Source organism: Anser brachyrhynchus (assembly GCF_964034855.1).
Source record: "Anser brachyrhynchus genome assembly, chromosome: 1".
Classification (NCBI taxonomy): domain Eukaryota; kingdom Metazoa; phylum Chordata; class Aves; order Anseriformes; family Anatidae; genus Anser; species Anser brachyrhynchus.
The window spans coordinates 72,968,647-72,995,304 of NC_137694.1; the positions used below are offsets into that span (position 1 = coordinate 72,968,647).

The following is a 26,658-nucleotide window of genomic DNA, read 5'->3' on the forward strand; positions in this document are numbered from 1 at the left end:
TTAATTATTTACATTTTCCCCCTATACTAAAAGCCTGATAAGTAAAAGTTGAAAATCTAGCATCTCTCAGTATTACTCCAGTCAATTTATCTGGAACCATGCAAAGTTACAGTAGTTGAAAATTTAACATGCTAATTTAAATCTTTGCAAGATGTACAGAAAGTTTGTTCTTTGGGGTTCATTATCATCTTCACATCCATTATTACTGAGAGTCTTTTATTGTTGTTATATCGTAACAATTCCTATAGGAAAAACTACTGCTTGTTAGCACAAATTTGAAAGATATAAGTCTGTTAGAGATGTAATTAGACAAGGTAACACTGATGCACCAAAAGAATTCAAAACCAGAAAGCTGAAGTAACACAAACATGCCAGCTGAACTTCAGTTAACAATCTTATAAGCAATGAACCTCCTGATATTTCTATGCATATAACAAAGTAGTTCAAGAACTCAAAGGATGTGATTTTAAGGCAATGACAGCTTTACACGGGAATTTATTTTGAGATAAGAGCAGACCTATTTAGTCTTTCACTATGCTTACATATGCTATAAATAAAAAGATTTATTAAAGGATTTCTCCTCTCAAAGGTAATAAAAAGCTCTTAACATCTAACACGGCAGTCCACCTTCTCCTCATGAACTGCATACTTTATTAATTTTTTTCCCCACCCAGAAAAGGATCATGTCACTTCTACCACAACTACACCTTTCTTTAGAAGATTTTGTAGGTATGACTAAGAGGTTGATAAACCTCAGTTGATAAAATCTACAAAATCTGTATATTAACTCTATTTTTAAGTGAAAAATATAATAATATCTAAACTGTAGAGCTTGGATGTCTCCAAACCAGACATAGCTCAAATGAATATGTGCATCTACAAAGACTCTAGGAGGAAATTTAAGATGTTCTCATATTAAAGGAAGCTGGTTGAAACTTTTCCAGTTGGCTTTACACAAGGAGATGTGAACAACACAGCCTGAAACCACAAAAACAGGCACTAGAAACAAGAATGTAAAGAGAAGTTTCTGTACAAGACTTCCCAAAGAAACCCTTGCTGAAGAGCTACATCAAGCTTTCCCTTGCTGAATTCTACATCCTCTTGGCAAACTGCAGCATCATTGAGTGGTAGTATACCAATTTCAGCAACTCTCTCAACATTTAGCTCAAGTTGCCTAAATATTTCCTTTTAATTAATCCTCCTTAAAAAGAGAAAAGAGACAAAATATATTCACTCTGGATCACAGAGTTAGATTTTGGGCAATTTTAAGGCGTTTCAATTTCAAGTAAGTAGGCTTTCAAATCAGTATTGCTCTGTTTTACAAGCATCACAAAACAGATTTGTTCCAAGCAGAATGGGGTGCACAGGGGGAGAAGGGAATCAGTCATATCTCTTCAGAGGAATGTTATGCAATGGAGCTGGACACCTACATGCTACTGAGGCCTTGGTTTGTGGTGTCTGTTAGTATCAGAGCGTGCTACAAAGCAGATAAAAGCAGAGATGGATACGAACTTCAAACTCCTCTTTCGTTTTCCCATATAAGACATGCTGAGAACACAGTAGACAAGGCATGTTAAAGAGACAGTAGAGAAGCAGGAAAGCATTAACTTCATGCAACACAACAGTGCTTGGAATAATAACTTTACACCAAAACAATAAAATAGTAGCCAGGAACTGTTCACCAAAAGCTGACACAGTAAACCTTGCAACAGCAGGCTAGTACTTTTCCATGTACCTGCAAACTGCATGCTATGAACCAGTGATGAAAGCTCATAATAAGAGGTGTCACTATGACAAGTAAGTCTTTAAAATTAAGTTTTATCTTCTGGTAAGAGGTTTATAGTTCAGCCATAAATTAACAGCCTGTATCAAAAGGTGTAAGAAGTTTCACATCGCCCAAAATGCAGTAAAGGCTCCCACTTGGTATTTTATTTTCATTTCACTCAAGGTTGTAAATTACAACTCTATCCTTTGAAGACTTCAAATTTTATTCTATTTTACTAACAGCTAAAATGAAGGAATAATTGTAGAAAGAGATTCTAAACGTTGCTGCATAAGCCGTGCTTTCCAGCAAAGTAACAGTCATTCAGGTTCAAAACTCCTTACTAGGTTTTCTCAAGGCCGTTCTTCTGTTTGGAGAAGAATAACTTCTGCCCTTCCCTCTGCATCCCTGCAGTGCCTCTTACCAGAATGGGACCATAGAAATACTACTCTACTACTCAGTGCACTGTCAAGAAACACACTATCAAGTCTCCCTCTATATGAAAAATGATGAATGTAAAAACAGTGCACATAAAGCAACAGTGATAACTCAGATGACGCTCTCAATTATACACATTTTCATTCTGCAGCTTGCTAGCCTTGTTTCTGTGCTTAGAATAAGTTCTCCACAGGCAGATTTAGTAAGCACATAGAACTGATGGGGTACTTATTACAGTCTACTGAATAGACATCAGTTGAAACATAAACTCCAGATCTGACACAATGACAAAACAGCCTTAATTCAGATTTCTATCACAGTTAGCTGTGTGAATTTACATTGTAAAACAGTAATATTAATTATTTTACGAAACAGAATACAACATTTCAACTAAGTGTCCAGTTCATGAATCCATTTTCACAAATTCACTCGCTTCTCAACCAAGCATTTAAAAACAAGCTAGAATCCTAAGGCCAGTTAGACTTAGGTACCAAGTGAAAGCAATGCTAACAAACATATATTAAGCTCCTCTGTCTTTTTTCTTTTACTTTCCAAAAATATGTCATATTCAATAGATTTGAATTCTTCCATAAAGGATACAAGGATTGTTGTCATCAATGCTGCAGTTATCCAGGATCAGGGGAATGCCATCTAACTCATATACCTAAATAAAAACAAAAGATTAATTTAACAAATTGCTCAGGAATACTAACTATGTTTCATGCAAGAAATAATGCAAAAATGTAAAAGGGACATCTGTTTCATTGAAAATATTAGCAAAAATAAATTGCAGAGTAAATTAGGTATTATTAACAGAAATTATCACAAAATAGTATTAAAAGCAGATATTAATTAATTAATTCCTCCTTCAGCTACCACATGTTTGATTGAGGTATTTTTCCATTAAAGTTCGGTGTCATATGCTCCTCACACTGAGCCAGAAAAGCTACACTTACTTGAAAGGTAACGCCTGCTTTCAGGAAGAATCATGGAAAACTACCACGTGAATAAAAACATAAGAAAAAAGTTGTAAAATACATATACACATACACACACAACTGCTAGCTAGTGTGGAGCCGCTTGTCCTCTTTATCTTCTGTACACAACCTTCAAAAGCAATGTGTTATCCGTATATACCTAAGCACAAATTCTTTGTATCAAATGAGAGTCACTGACTTTTTTCCTTTGATAAGGTCTTCATTACAGTAATGGCAAACAAGTAAAGATGACATCTGTCTTTTTTATTTTATATATACAAAAATGTGAATTCTTGAACACCAATTTATTCAAGTTTTGTGGATGACATAATGGCACAGAGTTCTAATGGATTCATACATGCATACCTAACCTCATTACCAAGAAGTGAGGTAAAGTTGGTGTTAACAATACATCTATAGCATAGGTATTTTAAGAAAAATACATTCCATAAGAAAATTACCTATTATTTTAAGATACAATATAATACCATACATTGTCATGCATATTTATAGCTTTAGGAATTGTTACCTACTTAAACAAAAACCTGTTCTGAACTTTCTGTGGAGTTTCAACCTTTGAAATACCTTCTTAAAACATAAGCATTTATTTTTAAATGACAAAATAATGCTATTTTAAGAAAACTTAACCACATGAGGATTAATTATATCCACATATTGTTAATATTCTTTAAGCTGTCTGGACATAGTTGTGAGCAACCTGTTCTAGATGAACCTGCTTTTGAACAGGGAACTTGGACAAGAGGTTCCTCCAGAGGCCCCTTCCAATCTCAGCCATTCTGTGATTCTGTGATATCTAAATCATACTTGTTCAAATCTTTTTCTTTCATTTTTTTTTTAATTCCTTGAAATTTAATTTAAAACCAAGAACTGTTGCACAAAGGATTTTAGGTAGAATATCAATTCAGGTTGTGTCATTCAAATTTGGCATTTCTCTCTCTCATCTTTTTTGCCCAAGGTCAAAAGCATTTCTATGTATCATATACAACAGTGGATCAAAATTTATTCTGCAGGATGGATCAGCTTTCTGACATGGTAAGAGAGTGAAATTGGGTAGGAGGAAATTAAGATGTGATATCCAAAACATATTACCAATCAGAAAAACAAGTTCAGAGAGAAATTTGAACATACTCTTATGAGTTCTTCTTTAGATAATCTCAAATTCTAACATAAGAAAGTAACAATAGCAGAGACAGAGAAGGTTTAAATTCAAAAAAAAGCAAAGAGCATTGCCTGGTCTTAAGACCTAACTGGTAGATCTGTGCTAACATGCATGACTATACCTATATGAAATGCAGTTAATAAAGCAAGTTTTAAAATATTAATTCTTTCCACAACATTTTTGTGTGCTTTCCAAATGTCATGCATCACGTATGATGTCATACTTCAAAGCTTGAACAAATGCTGACCTTTTAATAATACAGTGGTTGTGCATGTTTGGAAAACATTAGTTCTTTGATTTTTATGCTGTAGCAAGACCCTGATATGCCTGTAACGCTACCTTTTATTTTTCACCAGTGTAATGTTGAACAGTACGAATTAATCTAGATTAAGCACTGTCAGCTAAAATAAAGTATGTAATCTGTTTCAGTGTGATTCAAACAAGACATTCAATTAACAAAGTAAGTATTCTGCAAAAAGTAAAATTAAAAAAAAAAATGCTTCAAAAATTACAGTGGGATTATAATGAGATTCGTTCAAAGTGAAAACAGGAGCATCAGACCACAACCTTAGCGATACCTTAATTTAAAAACAACTCACTAACAACCACAGTGTTACACACCCACTGAGAGTCTCTTGAACAGCATGCAGTTTTACCAAGTTAAGTCTAGCTTTTGTTACGAGTACCCCGGCTTTAGTATGTCATCCGTGACTTATTACACAGTGAAATGCAACAAGGAAAAGAAACCTTGCCATGTGCCCAGGACAAATCTATATACTTCTCAGAGAGACTCGTGAGGTCAACTCCAAGAGCTCTGATTCCTGAGCAACCACTGCTGGAGAACTTCCAGTTCATATTGGCTGTTCATGAACCACCAGCTGATCCATCAAAACTGCATTTTATGGTAACCTAAAATTCATGCCAGTGTACTGTAATAATCTGGGCTGCAATGTAAGCCAGTTCAGCTCTCCATGTAGTAGAGCCAAAAATGGAGTGCCACAGATCAAAGGAAAGAATCACCGTCCCCCACCAGGCTGACCCACTTGCATGTTGAATCTCTCTCAAATCTTCTCATTCTCATCAGCCTGAAGAAAGGGCAGTTACTGTAACCTTCCACAATGGCAGATTTTGTAAATACCAAGAAAAACGTCATCCTAAGCCTCAACTTCTTACACAGATTTATTGAAACTGTACTGCCCAATATGAAGAGTTTAGTGAATTTTTCCAAGTAATTATTGGCCTTAGAGTTCTTCCTTTGAAGATAAATGCAGTATGGAGTAAGGCTGTGTACCTTTTCCAGAGACCTTCTGCAATGCTTGGGAAAGGAGTCAGTATTGTGCAAGCCTCAGATCTCACTTAACATAAAGTGCAAAAATATCCTGAAAAGAAAACATGTAGCAGCTGGTGTGAAACTGGCTGTAATCCAACCAGATTTCCAAAGAAAATATAGGCAGAAACTAAGGAATAGGACAGTTTCGGTGTCTGTCTTATTATTCACATTACCTTGTGTTACAAAAGATCATTAAATCTATTCTCCATTTACATTACCAACAGCATAGCTGGCCAATAGCATGGAATTGCACTAGACCTTAAAAACACTAGGTTATTTTATTATGTAGAACTATGGTTTTACATACACATACAAGATATACACACACACAATATATATACATATGAGATGTACATATATCTTAATCTCATACGTACACACATATACATATATCTGAGATTATAAACCATACACAAATATTTATATATGGTTTATTCTGAATGCATTTAAATATTAAAGGAAGCTGCAGTCTATGTGTAGGCTGAAATCTTTATGTAAATTTAAAAAGTTACTTAAAACAAGCTTAAACTTAAAAGCATATAGCTCTGTGGTAGTGATCTCTAGTGCTTCAGTCAAGTCAATACTGCAAATTTTGCCTTAGTGTTATTGCGTCAGTTTCTGAAGTTGTTTTCTAAAAACCAGAAAAATGGAAGACTCAGCATTCAAAAGCAGGTGTCTTTCTCTGTTGGTTAAGAAAGATATCTTTCATAACATAGCTTTATACTACCTTTAACTTGTTTTCTGTACTTGCCTTGAAACACCATGAAGATCTATATCATGTCAGTGAGAAATTTAACTGTAGGACACTTAAAAGAAAATGCTTTCCCTAGGGACGGAGTGATTGCTGTATTTTTTCCTCACATAATTTCTCTTTCTCTTTACCTGTAATTTAATAGTCTATTTCAATTACTTAAAACAGACACTAAGCAGAATGATTTCAACCCACATACACAAAGCTACTACATAAATATTAAACAAGAGCTTATGAAAGTCACCAAACCAGACCATATATGCCCACTGCTCTCAAAGCCAAGGAATAATATATCGTGTTTTATTTGGATGGTTTGGGATATGCAAGTCCTGAGGGAAAAGGCATGCTTTTTCTCTTGAAAAACAATGAAAAAAAATATCAGATCCAAACTAAACCTTTTATGTTATCCCACAAAATTTGCATATATAATACAATATGTAACTACAGTCGCTAATATATAAAGACACTATCATACTTCAAGAGATTCATCTGAGCAGGACTACCTCTGATAATCTCTCTGTATTTTCTTATGAAGTTCATATAAGTAATTATCATTAACATAATCGTTCACAGCAGAGCCCAAAGAATGTATAGATTAATCATATATTGTTTCTTGAATCTTTCCCTCTAACAGCAATGGAGCCAAGCTTGGGGTAAGAATGCAAATTCTCTAAGCATGACAGTGCTTGTTGCAGAACAAGAAACCTGCATACATCTAGCAAAATGCAACCAGAATGTCCAGGTCCAGTAGCTATACAGACAACAGCGAAACCTCCATCAAAAATACTCTCTTCAAACAATCACCAACACTTCTGGCATTAGAAACGTTATCTAGTCAACTAAAATAGTAGTATTACACAGTAAGAACGTTTATGCCTTTAGATAACAACAGCTTCAACATAAATTTTCTGCCAGAATGCAATTGAGTCAGTCTCTAATCAATGCAGAAGGCAGAATCAGAAGTATGCTTGTTTCAACCACAGAAATACTTCTATTTCTTAGAAGTTCTGTTTGCTGTAACTACAGATAAGCAAAAGGAAATGTGTTCTCACAAATAGAAATGGACTACTAATAGTTTCAATAATCCCTGCTAACACTGTCACTCTTTTTACATATTACTGACAAGCACATTGACAAATAGCAAGACAAGGTTGTAGCTTTAAAAAGTGTGTTGGGGGTGTGGGTAATGGCAGTAAAACACACCTCTCTAGAAACAAGTTGAAAAACAGAAACAAGCAATAATTATTTACATGAAGAAACTCCAGATACTACATTCTTTACAGATGACCAATTTCCAGCCAGAAAGAAGTTGTGTCCAACAATGCTTAGCTCCAGAGTATTAAATTTTGATTCATATTATGGAACATTATGGAAGAAAAAAAAAGGTTTCTGTGAACTACTGAACCAACATACTTCATGTTTTTATGGACTTGGTTCCTTTACTTCACTCTCTGTAATGCTCCTAGTTCTGCCACACAGCTGAATGTGTAGAAACACCCAAGAACACATGGTTCAGAAGTACATTTGCTGATCAGCTGCCAAACATCAGCCTTAGTTTGCAATGGATCAGGGATTGATCTGCCACTATTCAACCTCCCCTACCATGATCATTGCTTTGGCTTTCTCATTTACCTATTCACTCATTCTCATTTCTGGTACCCATATAGATACATTTTTTTGTTAAATTTGATTTAAACCAGCTAATGGATATAAGAGCCGGAGGAGGAAAAGGAAGGGAGAAGGGAAAGAATAACACATCTGGGATGGCACAACCACAGAAAACCTAAAGGACATATTAAGGTCATTGAAAAACCTATTGACTGTATTTTCCCTTTTCTCTTATTACCCTAGATTATAAAAATTATCTTCTTTCAACATATGTTTTGAGCTGAATCATCAAAATACCAACATTGATCTTACATGAAGCAACAGATGGATTTAGTTAATCTTTGAACTTACCTTCTAAGGAAACTACATTTTTTTCCCTACTGTGTAGCATGATGTATGCCTGATAAGCTTTTCAGGGGAGATGCATGAACCTTGTCATTTGAGACAGCAAAGAATCTATTCAGATAGTTTCTGTCCAAATCGATAATTCTATGAAGTTTCAGAAAAATCAAAGAGAATTAGGGGATCAAGGCTGAAGCATCAGACAAAGGGTTGTTGCTACTGGTTTGTACTTTACTTGAAGGTTGATGCAGGCAGAGAGAGTTCCTATCCTGTTTAAGATCTTTATCAGAGAGCTGGAGGAAGAGAGAGAATGCACCCTCACAAAATTTGGAACAACTCCATACTGCTGATACTATTAAGAACCTCTCAAAATTCAGTGATGACAAATGCAAAGACCTGTGCCTGGAATAGACTAATTTCTGACAAAGATGCATGCTGGGGACTGGCTGGCTGTATATGCAGCTCGGCTGAAAAGGAGTGGGGGACAGTAGGCCAAAAATAAGCCAGCATGCTCTGGTAGTGATGAAGGCAAACAGCATCATAAGCTGTATCAACAGGAACACAGCCAGTAGATCAAGTGAAGCAATTATTCTCCTTGGTACTCATTAAGCTGCAATCAACTGAACGGGCTGAGGCTATGCAATGTGAAAAGAAGTTGAGGGAACTATTTTTTTTTTTTTTAGGTTGGAGAGAAAAAAGCTTCAGGAGAACCTGATAGATAGCAGCCTTCCATGCCTACAAGGCAGAAGACTGAGCCACTCTCCTAACTCAGGTTTGCAGTGGTTTATCAGAGAAAATACAGTCATAAAAATGAAACAGAGAAGGTTCAGACTGGATATAAAGAAAAAAAATTTACTATGAGGATATGGAGCAGGTTGCTCACTGACACTGTGGATTCTCTCTCCTGGGGGTCTTCAGGACTTGTCTGGATAAAGATCTGAGCAACCTGATCTGAATTGCAGAGAGATCTGGACAGATTGGAGAGCTGGGCAAACACCAACCACATGAAGTTTAACAAAAGCAAGTGCCGGGTCCTGCACTTGGGACTGGGCAACCCTGGCTATACGTACAGACTGGGCGACGAGACACTGGAGAGCAGCCCCACAGAGAGGGATCTGGGGGTTGTGGTTGACAGCAAGTTGAATATGAGCCAGCAGTGTGCCCTGGCAGCCAGGAGGGCCAACCGCATCCTGGGATGCATCAAGCACGGCATTGCTAGTCAGTCGAGGAAAGCGATTGTCTCGCTCTACTCTGCGCTGGTGCGGCCTCACCTCGAGTACTGTGTGCAGTTCTGGGCACCACAGTACAAAAAGGACATTAAACTATTGGAGAGTGTCCAGAGGAAGGCGACAAAGATGGTGAAGGGCCTAGAGGGGAAGACATATGAGGAGCAGCTGAGGTCACTGGGTCTATTCAGCCTGGAGAAGAGGAGGCTGAGGGGGGACCTCATCGCAGTCTACAACTTCCTCGCGAGGGGGAGTGGAGAGGCAGGTGACCTATTCTCCATTATCACCAGTGACAGGACCCGCGGGAACGGTGTTAAGCTGAGGCAGGGGAAGTTTAGGTTGGACATCAGGAAGAGGTTCTTCACCGAAAGGGTGGTTGCACACTGGAACAGGCTCCCCAGTGAAGTAGTCACTGCACCGAGCCTGTCTGAATTTAAGAAGAGATTGGACTGTGCACTTAGTCACATGGTCTAAACTTTTGGGCAGACCTGTGCGGTGCCAGGAGTTGGACTTGATGATCCTTATGGGTCCCTTCCAACTCGGGATATTCTATGATTCTATGATTCTATGATTCTAATTCAGTTTTGAACAGGAGGATGAACTACAGATCTCCTGAAATCCCTTCCAGCCTGTATGACTGTAAGGGTAAGACACTTCCATCTCACCCCAACAAAAATAAAAGGGCTAAGACCATGAGAAGAAGCATAAGCCCATTATTTACTTTCCATTTGTTCAAGACAAGGTTCATTCTACCCTAATATGAACTTTTTCTTTTGGTTATAAAGCTGGAAAGAGTAGCTAGAATATTTATCAGATTATGTAACAACCAGAAATAGTTCTAGAAAATATATTATGATTCTTGCCCATTAGTGGAATAATCCTGCATATTCATTGACCTCTCACAACAGAGAAATCTTAAAAACAACATATATTTAAGATGCCAGAGTGTTCATTTAAATGTATTCTTATATATATTATATATATATTCATATAACTTTGAATTAATTATCTGTGAATGAATAAATTGGATTTCTCAACTATCCAAACTAAAACAAGCACATCTTTTCTAGACTACAAGGTAAGAGTTTTGCACAATCCAATGTATTGAAAAATAATTGAGCTGGCTGGAAAGAAAACAAATAAAGTAATCAAAGTGAGGTCTAAGACCGTGATACACGACAAAAGAGAGCAAAAGCAACATGGTTAACCTAATGCAGAAGTTTGCTAGGGAATACAATATCCTTTAAATAGCTTCAAGGAAAAAAAGTATACTGTCTATAGTACAAGAAATAATGGGCCTAAAGGAGAGAACATTCATATTACACGTTCAGAAAATATTTTTTTAACAGTAATGGTTAGTCAAACACTGCAATGCACTGAAACATGAGACCTGAAGACTCCTGGAGTAGGTTTCAATATTGCAAATCTCCACAGATGAACAGTCAAATCTTAACCATGAATACTCTAACCACTCCTGCTCTGGACAGGTGAATAGTTATGACCCATTAAATCCCATCTTTCTGCAAGTCTGCAGGACTTTTCCAGACAGAAAATCATACTAGACTAGGTCACGCCAAAGAAAAGTGTCACCATGAAGTGCATGCTAGGGATTTGCTAACAATCTTTGGTCACTGTTAAAGATATGTTTAAAGACTTCTGAATGTACCTTATCGGAACTACGTAATGACCACGCAATGAGAAATATATCCTTGAGGCCCTGCCACCAGACAGGCTCACCAAGAGGAGTCACTTTTCCTCTAACACCTGTTCAACAAGACAGGTGATAAGTAAGAGTAATTGAACATCTGGACAGAATACGGCATTCAGATTTGTGTAACAGAGCAGCTTAATAGGAGGAGGAATAAATCAGCTGATTAGGTTCTTCCACACCTATGATGGTGCTGAAAAAAAGATTTCATCTTGTTAATTTGTGAGTTTGTTTTTTGTTTGTTTTGTTTATCCAAGCAGCAGAAGTGACAGGAGATACACAGATTTTACTTCAAAGCAAAAAAGAACACTTCAGTCCCTTAGTGCTAGTGTATTCCTAGGCCTACTGCAGACTACAGGCACTTTGGCATAGAATAGAGGTAGTTGTGGCTTGCAGCAATCAAGTCTATTATTGGACTTCACCACATCCTGCAGATCTACTGAAATACTTGTGGACAGAGGCTCCTTTCTCCAGCAGACTTGCCTGGCTAGTCTGAGAGCTACTTGCACTACTGTGAATGACTCTGAGTGCTATCTTTATGTCCATTTAAGTGAAGGCAGTGTCCCCAGAATACTCTTCCCCTTACTGTACTGTTAAGCCTGTACGGCAAAATCGGCCAACTGTTTTAATATCTGAAATTCAGAAGTCATGGCAACAAAGCTTATTGCTACTGCTACATTAACTTTGGATATATTCTCTCTCTACTAACATTATTTCCTGGATAGACATTAGGTTTATTTCAGCTCTCCCAAAAAAGGTGACCCTTTCATCTTTCTGGGATGAAAATAAAATTTAGAATCTAAAAGCAGGATTTCTTTGTGATATCCTAAAACTCTCTGAAGAGGACTGGTTTAGAAGATAAAGATTTTATCCTTACAGAGGTGGAAGGAAAAAGAAGGTACCTAGCAGTCAATTACGACTCAGCCAAAAAAAGCAGAAGCTAAAGAGTGTCCAGCTACTAGAAAAGGGTAACAAGCCACTTCAGTTGCTGAATATTTTTTCCATTAGTCTTTCCAAGGCAAAACACAGGAGTTTCCAGCCATTGAGATGATAATATAAACACTTGAGAATTCAGAACAGGTTCCCACAAAAGACAGTAACACAATTGGTTCATTTGTTTTTAAACAATTCAGCTTTCATCATTCACTTATTTACAGTTCCTGAAACAGAAACCGCTTTTCATGAACAAATAGATACTGCCACAAGGAGCAGCCTTTTTTTTTTTTAAAAAAAAAGGGTTAGATCTGCTACTTAAATGGATAAAGTAAGGTCTAACACAGCTGGATTTCACTTGAAATACCAAATATTTTCTAGTGCAGTCTTTGCCTATCCTAGCAGCTGGAGTAAGAAAAAGTGATGCTAAGTATCACCCAGTATTAAATCCCTGTGATTTATATCACTTGAATTTGTACAAATTTGCATCAACAACAGAGTATACATGACTATTTCTAGTCACTCACTATCTTATTCTCAGCCCACTAAAGCCAGTAATCAGACTGTCTTTGTTGATTTTCAAAACACTGTCATAAAAGAGGTTCTCCTAATTTTTCTTCTTTCACTGGAACAAAAGAAAAAAGAAAGTTAAAGGAAATTAAATGTAAAAATCAGCAATGTGACTAGAACTGTGCTGAGGACAAATAAAATATCATTGAAATTTCAAGATTGCATTTTGTTCCAAATCAGAGTGAAAATGAAAGACTTCAAACTATTCCAGAATTATGAAAAAATACTGAGATAAAGGTTGGGCAAATCACATGATTCATTTCAGCCATTATAACTATCAGTCCAATATGAAATTCCAAGCCATTTGGGCAAGCTGCCACTGTTTCCATGGCTAGGATATTTTTGCCTTCCATGTCAAGATTAGCAAAGCATTTTAGGCGTCTCTCAATTAAAATGAGGGAGTTTTGTTTATTGGTTTTTGTATTTTAAGTTGCTCATATGTAATATATATATCATGCTGGAATAAATTTTCTTCTGGATAAAAATTCCAGACATTCAATAAAATATCCCAATTATGAAAATCATTTAAAGAAAAATAGCTTACCACCAAACATTTCTGTTGATTTCCTCATTATCTTTTACGCATGATAACACTCTTCTAGCCACAAACTGTCAAAACAGTTGTGAGAACCTCTATTAGCCTCTTCACTCTATTATCACAGTATCACAGTATCACAGATTTCTAGGTTGGAAGAGACCTCAAGATCACCGAGTCCAACCTCCGACCTAACACTAAGTACTCCACTAAACCATATCGCTAAGCTCTACATCTAAACGTCTTTTAAAGACCTCCAGGGATGGTGACTCCACCACCTCCCTGGGCAGCCCATTCCAATGCTTAATAACCCTTTCGGTAAAGAAGTACTTCCTAACATCCAACCTAAAACTCCCCTGTCGCAACTTTCACCCATTCCCCCTCGTCCTGTCACCAGGCACGTAGGAGAACAGACCAACCCCCACCTCTTTACAGCCTCCTTTAAGGTAACTGTAGAGAGCGATAAGGTCGCCCCTGAGCCTCCTCTTCTCCAGGCTGAACAAGCCCAGCTCCCTCAGCCGCTCCTCGTAAGACTTGTTCTCCAGACCCCTCACCAGCTTGGTCGCCCTTCTCTGGACTCGCTCGAGCACGTCCATGTCCTTCCTGTAGCGAGGGGCCCAAAACTGAACACAGTACTCGAGGTGCGGCCTCACCAGAGCCGAGTACAGGGGCACAATCACTTCCCTAGACCTGCTGGCCACACTGCTTCTTATGCAGGCCAGGATGCTGTTGGCCTTCTTGGCCACCTGGGCACACTGCTGGCTCATATTCAGCCGACTATCAACCAATACTCCCAGGTCCCTCTCGGCCAGGCAGCTTTCCAGCCACTCATCTCCCAGCCTGTAGCTCTGCTTGGGGTTGTTGCGCCCCAGGTGCAGGACCCGGCACTTGGCCTTGTTGAACTTCATACAGTTGACCTCAGCCCATCGGTCCAGCCTATCCAGATCCTCCTGCAGAGCCTTCCTGCCCTCGAGCAGATCGACACATGCACTTAGCTTGGTGTCATCTGCAAACTTACTGAGGGTGCACTGGACGCCCTCATCCAGATCATCGATAAAGATATTAAAGAGGACCGGCCCCAGTACCGAGCCCTGGGGGACACCACTAGTGACCGGCCTCCAACCAGATTTGACTCCATTCACCACAACTCTCTGGGCCCGGCTATCCAGCCCGTTTCTAACCCAGCGAAGCGTACACCAGTCCAAGCCCCGAGCAGCCAGTTTCTTGAGGAGAATGTTGTGGGGAACTGTGTCAAAAGCCTTACTGAGGTCAAGGTAAACCACATCCACAGCCTTTCCCTCATCCACCAAGCGCGTCACTTGGTCATAGAAGGAGATCAGGTTCGTCAAGCAGGACCTGCCTTTCATAAACCCATGCTGACTGGGCCTGATCGCCTGCTTGCCCTGCAAGTGCCGCGTGATGACCCTCAAGATAATCTGCTCCATGAGCTTTCCTGGCACTGAGGTCAAACTGACAGGCCTATAGTTCCCCGGGTCTGCCCTGCAGCCCTTCTTATAGATGGGCGTCACATTGGCTAGCCGCCAGTCAACTGGGACCTCCCCCGATAGCCAGGACTTCCGATAAATGATGGTAAGCGGCTCGGCCAGCTCCTCCGCCAGTTCTTTCAGTACCCTCGGGTGCATCCCATCTGGCCCCATCGACTTGCGCACATCCAAGCTCCGTAGCAGGTCGCCAACCATTTCCTCATGGATAGCGAAGGCCACATCCTGCTCCCCATCCCCTTCCACCAGCTCAAGGCACTGGGTATCCAGAGAACAACCGGTATTGCCGCTAAAGACTGAGGCAAAGGCAGCATTAAGCACCTCAGCCTTTTCCTCATCCTTAGTAACTAGGTTTCCCCTCGCATCCAGTAAAGGATGGAGATTCTCCTTAGTCCTCCATTTCGCGTTGATATATTTGTAAAAGGATTTTTTGTTGTCTTTAACGGCAGTAGCCAGGTTGAGCTCCAGATGAGCTTTGGCCTTTCTAATTTTCTCCCTGCACAGCCTCGCTACATCCTTGTAGTCCTCCTCAGTGGCCCGCCCTTTTTTCCAAAGATTATAAACCCTCTTTTTTCTGCTAAGCACAAGCCGCAACTCTCTGTTGAGCCAGGCCGGTCTTCTTCCACGCCGGCTCGTCTTTGGACACGTGGGGACGGACCGCTCCTGTGCCATCACGATTTCCTTCTTGAGGAGCGCCCAGCCTTCCTGGAATCCTCTGCCCTTCAGAACCACCTCCCAAGGGACTCGGCCAACCAGCGTCCTGAGCAGCTCAAAGTCAGCCCTCCGGAAGTCCAATACAGCAGTTTTACTGGTCCCCTTCCTGGCCTCGCCAAGAATAGAGAACTCTACCATTTCGTGGTCACTCTGCCCAAGACAGTTTCCGACCACCACATCTCCCACCAGTCCTTCTCTGTTTGTGAAGAGAAGGTCTAGCGGGGCACCACCCCTGGTAGGTTCGCTGACCAGCTGCGTCAGGAAGCTATCTCCCACGCTCTCCAGAAACCTCCTAGACTGCTTTCTCTGTGCCGTGTTGTGTTTCCAGGATATGTCCGGGAAGTTGAAGTCCCCCACGAGGACAAGCGCCGACGATTTTGCAACTTCTGTCAGTTGCCTATAAAACTCCTCATCCGTCTCCTCATCCTGGTTCAGCGGTCTATAACAGACCCCGACCAGGAAGCTAGCCTTGCCGGCCTTCCCGTGGATCCTAACCCACAGGGATTCAACCTTATCATTCCCAGCCTGGAGTTCCACAACATCAACATCAAAAGATTCTCTAATGTAGAGAGCCACGCCACCACCCCCTCTGTGCTGCCTGTCCCTCCTGAAGAGCCGATAGCTAGGCATTGCAGCACTCCAGTCGTGGGAGCGGTCCCACTATGTCTCCGTGATGGCAACCAAGTCGTAGCCTGCCTGCTGCACGATGGCTTCCAGCTCCTCCTGTTTGTTACCCATGCTGCGTGCATTAGTGTGGATGCACTTCAGCTGGGCCATCGCCTTCTTCCCCGGCCTAGCCATCGTTTCCCCCGGCACAGCTCCAACAAGCCTTGTTTGAGCCCCGTCCCTCTTCTTACCTAGTTTAAAGCGCTCTCTATGAGTCCCGCCAGCTCCTGGCCTAGGATCCGTTTTCCCTTTGGAGATAGGGACCCATCTGGGGCCATCAGGCCGGGTGCCGAGAAAAGCTCCCCATGGTGAAAAAACCCAAAATTTCTGTGCTGTCATATTACTCATGACAACTTTGGTACTTCACGTCTCCCACGACAGCCTGCATACCTGCTTTGGTGCTACACTCTCTCAGTATTTCAATTGCTCCTTGAAACCCAGTTCAGCTGAAATAACCCTGAAAACTGCCAACTGCTTACAACTTTGAGTAGAAATGGAAAAGAAGCCAAAACAATTCAAATTCATACCTGTACTCTCTTTTGATTAATACATACCCTCACTGAGGCCACATGTCATCACTTTCTCACATTAACACAGTATTCTGAAACTCCCAACATTAGGGATCAAAACACTTCCTCAGAACTGTTTGAATTCAGCAAGCAAAAATAAATACCAGATACACTATGCTCCAACAATGACTTTAGTAGTGTCCAGGATTACTTGACATTCTCTTTTTATTTCAGATTGAACCAAGGGTTTAAAAAAAATCAGTGTCACACATATAAACTAATCTGTGGCAAAGATATCAACACAATACTCAAATGATGAAAATAACACGTGGAAATAAATCCAGGATTATTTCAAAACATATAATGAATCGTGCTTGTGATTGCTGCATTTCATGGTAAATTTCTGCAGCTAAATACAACAGCATGTCATACTGAATTGCAATGTTTGGAGCGCACTGACAGACATAAGACTAGAAGCAAAGTACTACCACCCAAGTGGTGGCAATTTCCCATAATAACACACCCCAGAGTTTCCTATTGCAATTATGAAATGACTTTAGTAGTAAAAAAATGTTTTAAGGAACTGTAAAGAGTAAGTTCAGCATATTTATATCATCCCAAACTTCACAGCCAAGAAGTGGGGGAAAAAAAGGAAAACAGGAGAAAGCTAGTAGGCTTGAAAATTGAAAACAGCACAAAGACATTATTAATGATATTTACTATTCTGTTTCCACATTCCCTTGTATGCAGGGCTTACAAGATTTTAGTGATGAGTCAAAGAACAAACCACCAATTTTCTACTATGTGTGTAAACGATGTGCACTCTATTACATGCAAGTGTAAAGCTATCTTTGATGGCAATTATATTTTCACTAGGTTAAAGCATAGTAAAATAAAGCAAGTGTTTCAGGAAAGGACTGTAAAATACCTTTCTATAACTCTACAGAGACTGTAAATGGTAGATTGCAGGACTCAACTGATTACTAAAGGCAGAAGACAGTTCAATGGTGTTTGCTGTTTGTGTTTTAAATCAGACCAGCCAAGGAAGCCTTCAGAAGACTTACAATGTGACACAACTTCATTTCTTAATACTACAGGACAGAATACTTCTGACTGAACAATGCCAACCCTACCCATCATTTTGTAAGAAATGTTACTTTTTCCAATAAACATATAAATAACAGAATTATGTTTTTTCTTTCCAAAAGAAAAAAAAAAAAAAAAAACAGATCTTGCAATTACAGTAATTGCTTTGTTTCAGGACTACAAGCTGTGGTCTCAAATTTCTGCAAGGCAGTAAGTACAGCCTGCTGGGGACAGCTTGAAAGGAAATCAATGCAGGTGCCTAAGTCTGAAGTTGTGGGGAAGGAAGTTTCAGAGTTTCAGATCTACAGTGTTTGGCTGAGACTGTTTTATATCTTCTTCCCAATGACTAACTTTATTTCCATATGTTACCTTCACGTCACAGTGTGTTCTTCATCCAAAACAGAACAGGTGGCACATCTTTTCAAACAAAGCAAAGCAAGAATGCTTTCTTTCATTTTTCAAAAAATAAATTGGCTTCTTTTTTATCTTACAAGCCAATACAAAGTATCAGTTCTGTCTTAGTACTTCCACTTAAAGGTCTTCCATTTCTTCCAAGAAATTTTATAACCAAATTCATCATTTTTTCATTTATTTATTCAATGCGTAGTACACAAACCCCAACAACTTTTACTGCAACAATCAGTAAAGGTAAGAGAATGTTGAAATGTTCTGCTTAACTTCATAACAAGGACTAGGTCATCTTTTAAGGATGATCCAACATCCTGCTCTTTTCAATCCTCTTTCACAAGCTCTGAAAACTCAGCTACCAGTTTCTTCCCCCAACCTTGAACAGAAATTAAAACCTATCACATTTGTTTCACACATAGCAATAACAGACTGACTGACAAGTGCTGCAGTTCACATATTACCTTTTAAGCCTCTTTCTGCAATTGTGCTTTTGTAGAAAGCACCTACTGCAAAGTAAAACAAACTGTTTGTAAGCAGTGTCAAAAATAAGAAGTGTTATCATAAATTAAATGACTATAAAATGAACAGAGTGACCTTTGGTGCAGTGTTTACAAGGCAGACAATTTATTCTTTCATGACTGAAATAATGCCACAAACTACTTCAGCAACATTTTTGCTGGGAAAACTAGTCATACAATTTACAAATAAAAAACGCTTTTGCTTAAGAACACTGCCTGATGAAGATCACTCTCTTGAAAACAGAGTATTTGAGACAGCCTAAATGATTTCTTACACATTGAAACCAAATATCAAAAGAAACCAGAAAACTTTCACTGAAGTATTTAAGAGATTTCATGATTTTAATACAAGGGAAAGGTGTGGCATGAAAAAAACACTTTTCAACAGAAAAAGTGTTAAAACACATTAAGAGAGGCTTTATTCAAGTTAACAATAAGTAACAGGATGAGTATATTCTTCTCGTGGCATGGCACCCTGTGAAAAAAACAACGACTTTCAACAAGTATTATTTTGCAAATTTGATTTTTAGCATTTATTTCTCAACAGTTGTTTTATATAAACTAGTCACTTAATGAGAAGTAGGGACACAAAGGTGTTTTGCACTGCTAACCTACTGTGGTGTGGCTAGCAGTACTACATGCAAATAAGAAAGTGAAAATATCAATGTATGAGAACATGACAAAGCAGCTTTTTCTGTCATTTAAGGGAAAAATATTAACCTAAGGTTTCTAAACTAGTAATAGTTGCGTTAAAGTGTAATTCTTTACGAGCTTAACTAAATATGTGGGGGAAAACCCTCTATGAGCATACTATTCAAGCATTTAATGTTCCTCACATTTTAGAATAAAAAGGTTTTGCTTTGGAGTCTTTTCTTTGTAGCTCGTATACAAACATATCCTCCAGCATTTTGCTAATAACGGTATTTCATTTTTAACTGAAAAATGAATCTGAATGTTGATCCTTTAGTTACTGTTCATCATTTTTGATACATGCAACATCTTTTGCTAACCTAACTGCAGCTTAAACTGCTAGAGAATTTTCCCATTGACAAACACTACACTGCGCAATTCTGATGGCATAAAGTTTTTATAACTTTTCCATTATAGTTTTGGAAAGTCCCAAATTATCAATGGCAAACCACAAAAGGATTCAGAAAGTAAACTAAATTGTACTCTGTATAATAGTTAGCACTTGGACCTTTCCAACAGTTCTGTTAACTGTACCACTTTTACGAACTTCTACAAACAATACATAAGAGCAGAGTAAAATCCTTATATCTTACAGTACACTCTTGTGACAGCTGAGGAAATCAGCTATCAAATGACATGGTCCACTTGCTTCATAACTCATCTAAACTGCATACTAAAATGCCACTACAAACTCTGTATGGCTGTCCCCCAAAGCACCCTTTGACAAACAGATAAATGCAACACTCAAACTTCCTGCAGGGTGAGAGCTATCTGTGTTTTCAGACCTATTTTAAAGAAAAACAATCTACTGAAAAGGTTAGAAAATACAGAATGCCACAGTCGTTAATAGAGGAGCAGGGTATAGCAGCTTCAAAACCATGTTCTGTAATTCAAGAGACCTAGAAATGAACTAATAAGTTGTCAAATGTTTACCTGCAAAGAACTTGATTTCAAGTGAGTGCCTCGATTTTAGATGGCTCAAGCCAATGAGACCTGAGGTCTAGTTCCTCCTACTGTGATCAAAACAACTACAAGAATCATTACAGAAGATGTAGAACATTGGGTAGAAGAAAGAGAAAGAATCATCAATTGTTAGCTAAACAATATACTAGTGAAATCTGAAGGCTCCAACAAACTTGGCTTGTTCCAGCTCATTTCAGCAGAGTTTCTAATTGCATTAGAAGAAGATACAGGGTACCGGGCTTCAGCACTGGCTTGTGGCTGCCCAGTTTGTCTACTGTTAGGGTGGTCCCTGAGTGGCTGCTGACTCATGACAACTAACACTCCTCTAGACAACATTTGGGACTGGTTGGGTATACAGCACAGGCCTTGGACTCTTCCCAGCGAGCGGTATGGGAAAGGCAGTTCTGTGATTTAATTTTGGTGCGGAAAGACTGAGGTGGACGTGCCCTAAAAGGACAGTTCTTTCATGTGGATGTGAGCCATGCCGCATTTGGCAACTTGCCCTCAAGGTTAGAAATGGTCCCTAACACATTTTATTTACTGTATCTGCTAGGGACTAGCCCGGACCTCACATGACATTGACTATATTTCTTTGCTGACAATCCTGACTTATGGAAAGTCAAATGATTATTCACTATATTTACCTGAAATTCTGAGAATATGCATTTTCCTTTAACGATTCAGCAACCGTAACCTTTGCACAGGATCAGAATCTCTTATTAAGATAAATTTAGCCACCTTCTTGAGATTAAGATCAACTTCACATTTAGTAAAGAACCCTGATGTTGTGATTTATACATCTAAAAAAGCCATATATTTAGTATGTATGATATACAATAACTCAGGTATGCATGCTCTAGCACTAGATTTCATGTTGAAAGCTTGCTAATGCCTCAGGCTCTTCAACGAGATGATACATGAAGCTGTACATAAGTAGACTACATACCAGTTTCTTAATTTACCTCTAAATTACAACTATCAGAGTTTTTTTCAAGTGTTTGTGTCTAAATTTCTTGCAGTCTGGTAATAACAACTGCAGGTACTGTGAAAGTAAAATTCCCAGCTTCTAGCTGAATTCATGCATCTGTGATGAACAGAATTCTATTTTTTTGCAAATGAATTTGTAATGGTGTTGTTCAAATTGTTTTAACAAGTCTATAATAAATACATCCTTCAAAACAGACAATTTAAGTAAAAATATCTTGTAAAACAAGGTATATATATCCACAGGCAGAAAGCAAATTGTATACAAAACTTAAAATATTTTCTTTAGTTTTATTTATATTCTTATTTCCTTTCCCCTCTTGCAACAAATCATGAACTTCACTACAGGTTTGTATCTATGAAATCAAGACTGCAGATTCTATCTGAAATCTAGAAAGACCTCTTCAAGGTAGCTTCATTACTCTACATTAAATGTATATATATAAATAAAACACACACAGCTATTACAGCTTCTTGAAATGAAATACACATATGCACAGGAAGTCTTCCTAACAAAGTCCATGAAAGAAAAAAATGCTATCTCATGAATGGAGCCAGAGGGTCCATTTCAATAGCTGAAATGTGTTTAAAAAATAAAATAGTGCAAAGACAGATAAGAAATGATTCTTTTTGAATTCTTAAGGTCTACAAATCACTATACATTCTTTTTCTGGGGGGGTTATTTTGTTGGTTGATGCTTGTTTTTTGTTTTCATTTTAAGAACAAAGAAAACATCTATAGGATTTTATTAATAAACACTTTTCTTTGAAGTTGATTTTCAAAGGGACAGGTCGACACTTTTATAGAAAAGCCTGAAGGAGTAGGTTGACAGTAATGGTGGGTCAGAAGGTGAGAGCAGAAAAAGCACTGAATCAGAACACTGAAAAAGAACTGAATCAGCTGCCACCAGTCCGGTCTGTCATGGGGGCATTAAAAATTACATTTTTACTTTATAAATGAAAAAAGCATTTTTTAAGCTTTTCTCAGCAGCTGCAAATTCTAAAAGCACTTTAAAGAAATGCATGAAATAGTGAGGTGCTCATATGAAACTATGACTCAAAACCTGGAAATAAAAGAAGGGACTCCCAACCACCAAATTCTCCAGTTGCACTGCAAGTTCCAGAAGAACTGGCAGTAGTGAATGTCCTCTTAAACTGCATCAACTTCTCATGACTGGAGCTGTGGGGAGCTGGCATAACTGAGGGCACTAATTAGACCTCATTGGAAACACACCATTACATTAACATCTTAAGTTCAAGGGAACATAAGCTAGACCTAAGTTCAAGGGAACTTATCAGTTCTATTACTAATTTTCACTCAATTATTTCCATTTTTGTTGCAGGCAAAACACTACATTTCTGTTTATTATTTTTTGTTACTACAGTGTAGAACAACTGCCTGAAATAAATCCTGGAATATTCCTGAATCAAAATGCAAAATCTTAACTTTACTTGACCTACAGGGTGAAAGAACTTTAGAAAAGCTAGAAATTGTCTTAAAAAAAAAAAAAAAAAGGAAAAAATTTGGAGGTAAACGTTGCAGTACCCTTACTACAACTGAACAGAAATGTCACCAACTTCAGTATGAATTCACTGAACTCCATAATTATGCTTTAGAACAGTAATTTCTAGACCAAAATCTGATCCTTTCTTACTTTGTCACAGAAAAAAAAAAAGTAAGCAACTCAAATATTTATTTTGTGAATAATACAAAAACTTTGATTTTCTAAAGATAAAGCTAATCCACATCTTAACTGCAATTTCAGTATTTTGAAGTATCAGTCAGATTGTAATAACGTAAAATAGTAAAAATAGTCTGAATATACCACCTAAATAGTTACTGGACTGAAATGAAAAATACTGGATATTTTTACTTCAGAGATAGTCAACAATCTAGCAGTTTTTGTTACACTTAAAAGCAGAAAAACTATATTCCTGAAGTTATACAAGCAGAATGAATCTCTAACTCAAAATACTGCAACAACATTGGTTATATCCGTAAAGATTCCAAACAGAACATTTACATTGATTGCTTTGTTCCTCAGAAAACTGTCCTCAGAGGATAATCATTTCCATGATTTGCACTGTATCTAAATTGCACAGTAAAATACATACAGTGCTTGCGACTTGCATAGTTTTTGGCATTTGCAGTTTGCAAAGTACAGATGATTTGTAAAGTAAGAATTTTCAGCCTCTGTAAATTCACATAATTTATGTTCATATTTTTTTCTTATTTTCATATATTTTTTTCAGTGATTATTAGTTTTTGCTTTTCACATCACTAAGACTGCCCCATAGATCATTTTGAGAGATGACCCAAAACAGCGTCTTTCCACCAATGCAAAAAGAGCTAACAAGGTACACAGAACTTACTCTGTATTTCCCTTTGAACTTAGTAAAGCATCTTTTTCCCAGATACAGACCAAAAGTTATGATTTTTACTTAAGAAATTAGTCTCATATTTAGAAATTTATTTCACAGCATGTACTGAGAAATACAATCTAAACACCACTTGTGGGAAGATCAGTAATCAAGTACATATAATAATGCAATTAGTTTCAAACAGAAATATGCATCGCCTTCCATATTTTTCAAGGCACACACATGGTAGTAGATTGCAGCAATTGATGAGTCTGGGGTGAGGAGAATGTATATTCATGCATATGTTTATGTATTATACACACACATACTTGTGTATACATACACGTATAAATTATACGGATTACAGACATAGAATCAGAAATTGGCTAATTTCTATTGATTATCAATTTCCTTATCCCCTAAAATTATGGAAAATGCCTTGTTTCAAAAATAGGAAAAATACACAGTAAAACGGGAACACCATTTTGATAGGTTATATCTGCGATTTTGGAAACAAACTGTTACAAGCACGAGTGAGTAGTCAACTTACACACAAAACTAGAGCTCTCTTCTGTACTTCTTCAGATTACTAATTTTTTTCATCTAGCAAGACATTTATGATAACCCACAAGAATGGTTATGTAATAGTTACTATATTGAACTTTAAACTTGCTTTATTTTGCAAAGAATGATTTTTGGCTCAAACCATCCCTTAATCATGTATCAAAACTGCCAACAATTTGTATACGTATTTTAGCCGTTTGGAACCTTCACATGCACATTTGTTTTCTCTCAATTCCCAATCAGTGGCAAAAAAAAAAATGTGCATTCAGAATTTGAGACTGTGAACATGCATTTGAAAATTTAGCAAGTCAGTCTTGGAGACAAGGATGGTCTGGGCATCCCATGTTTGTATTACAAGTTCTCTTTTCCAAGCAGATGCATTGCTGCTAGAGGTGGGTAAACAGGTGTGCAATACTGTTGTCTGTTCGGTCGCATCATCTCGTTCAGTCCATTATCAACAAACACTTAACCTTTTCCTATTCAGTAATAAACTTACTTGCAAGAAGAAAATGCCATTTGAGTCATGGTTGTTTTCTTGGATTAGAGAAGGAATGTATGACAGAAGCAGTCCATCAGGATGTGTGATGGAAGCAGTCTGTGTTGTGGCATTTTCCAATGAGAACATGTGGAGAGATGACTGCAGAAACCTTACTCTAATCAACTGAAGCTTAAATCAAGCCCTTATCTTGGCTTTTACAAATCCAGCTCATTCTGCATTTCACAAATAGCAGCAGATTAATTCAATACCTTGGTGCTCTGAATGTCAGTGCAGATCACTTGACAAAGTATTTTGGCATAGCTCGCACTCCTGTACTACCTACATACAGACAGTGATCCACTCAAGAAACTTAAATAAAAATCAATAGGTTTTCCAGTGCAATTAATAGATCTTTGGTCAGTATCCCTCAATGACCTTTCAAAATCCTTCCAGTAAACCACTTCTGCCATAACAATATGAACAGGTCTGACTGACTGCACATATGATGTGTGAACTTGGAGACATGAAACTCTAAATATGCAAATGTTAAATAATGAGTATATTTTTTTTATCTTTGCCACTTCTTCACGAAAGCATCCAGGGTCTTTTTGATTAAAGAATATTTTTTTTTAAAACACGCAGTCAGTGCAAATTGCCAAAATAAAAATACCAAAAGACTGTGTAAAGGGAATATTAAGGCCATTCTGCAAAACTCAGAGAGAAGATCCTTGCTATCTATGAAGTCACTGAGCAATGTGACAATTAAAATACTTGATCAAAATCTCCTTAAAGACTATGACAAGTTTTCCTCTGCTCACTAGTTCTACCACCACATAGAAAAAAGAAGGCATGAAAAGCTAGCTTTCTTCCAGTTCTTGGCTGTTGATAGAAAGGATATTAGATAATCTATAGCTAATAAAAGGATGCCAAAGTAATCACCACTGTTATTTTAATGTTATCAGAACCCTTTAACAATATCAGGGCTCTTCAGATAGATAGCCCTGCATTTCAAACAGAAAGGTAACTGAATGGAATCCTGAAAACAAGACCAGAACAGATAGCACCTTTGCCTACATGGACATGTGCATCTTCCTTTCCAGTCCCCCTCCCTCCTCCCTACATGCAAATGAACAGCAGCACATGTTCACCTAGTGAAGATACTACTTAACACGATCTGTGACACTGTACTATGGAAATATCTCTCAAATGTCTAGTTTAAAAGAGCAAAACATGAACACAGAGAATACTGAATGCCAACTAGGATGATGCTTAAAAACACTTTGGTGCAGCAATGTTTTACTAAATCTATAGCAATGGACAAGGAAGGACTTTTGCTTTCACAATGTTCACTTGTAACCTTCCCTCCTCAAAATTATATATTCGTATTTATTATGATTTCCTAAGAAATCTCTTTATTTATCAGATTTGACAAGCATTTCCCAAGTTGCCATCTATTCACAGTTGTAGTATGCGCTTCTTTTAACTTTGAAAGAACACCCTTCACAGGTTACCTGCATCTCAAATACTAGAACTGCATATTTAACAGAGCAGCACTAGCTCAGCACCACAGGGGCAGCTCTCTGCACTCCCTGCTTCTATCAATTATATCACCACAGAGAATTTGCGGTGCTACTAACCTGTTGAGGGATGCAAGAGACAAACAGCAAGTTTGTTGCCTGCAAGTAGTTGTGGGTCACTCTGTCTTTCCATTCCCACTGCCCCCAGCCCCACAGGGGTCAGGAAACCCACTTTGACAGGAGTTTGTTTGTTTCTCTTTTCCTTCTTATATAAGTATGATCTTATGAGTGTAAATTTACAGCTGTTAATCACAGTCTCCCCTTCTTGCTGCAGAAATG

The 26,658-nt window shown here is 38.2% G+C and overlaps 1 protein-coding gene across 9 annotated transcripts in view; it reads right to left on the minus strand.

The window, feature by feature from the left end:
* The window catches only part of ATXN10 (ataxin 10), a 124,870-nt gene that overhangs the window by 13,673 nt on the left and 84,539 nt on the right, over positions 1-26,658 (minus strand). For 8 of the 9 annotated variants that reach the window (XM_080576598.1, XM_080576601.1, XM_080576596.1 and 5 more), the window contains one exon: positions 2,801-2,864. In XM_080576598.1, coding sequence (XP_080432724.1) covers positions 2,801-2,864 — 64 coding nt within the window. Of the gene's footprint in view, positions 1-2,800; positions 2,865-17,956; positions 26,648-26,658 lie in introns of those variants that run through there. The other variant, XM_080576595.1, reaches the window with a different exon arrangement.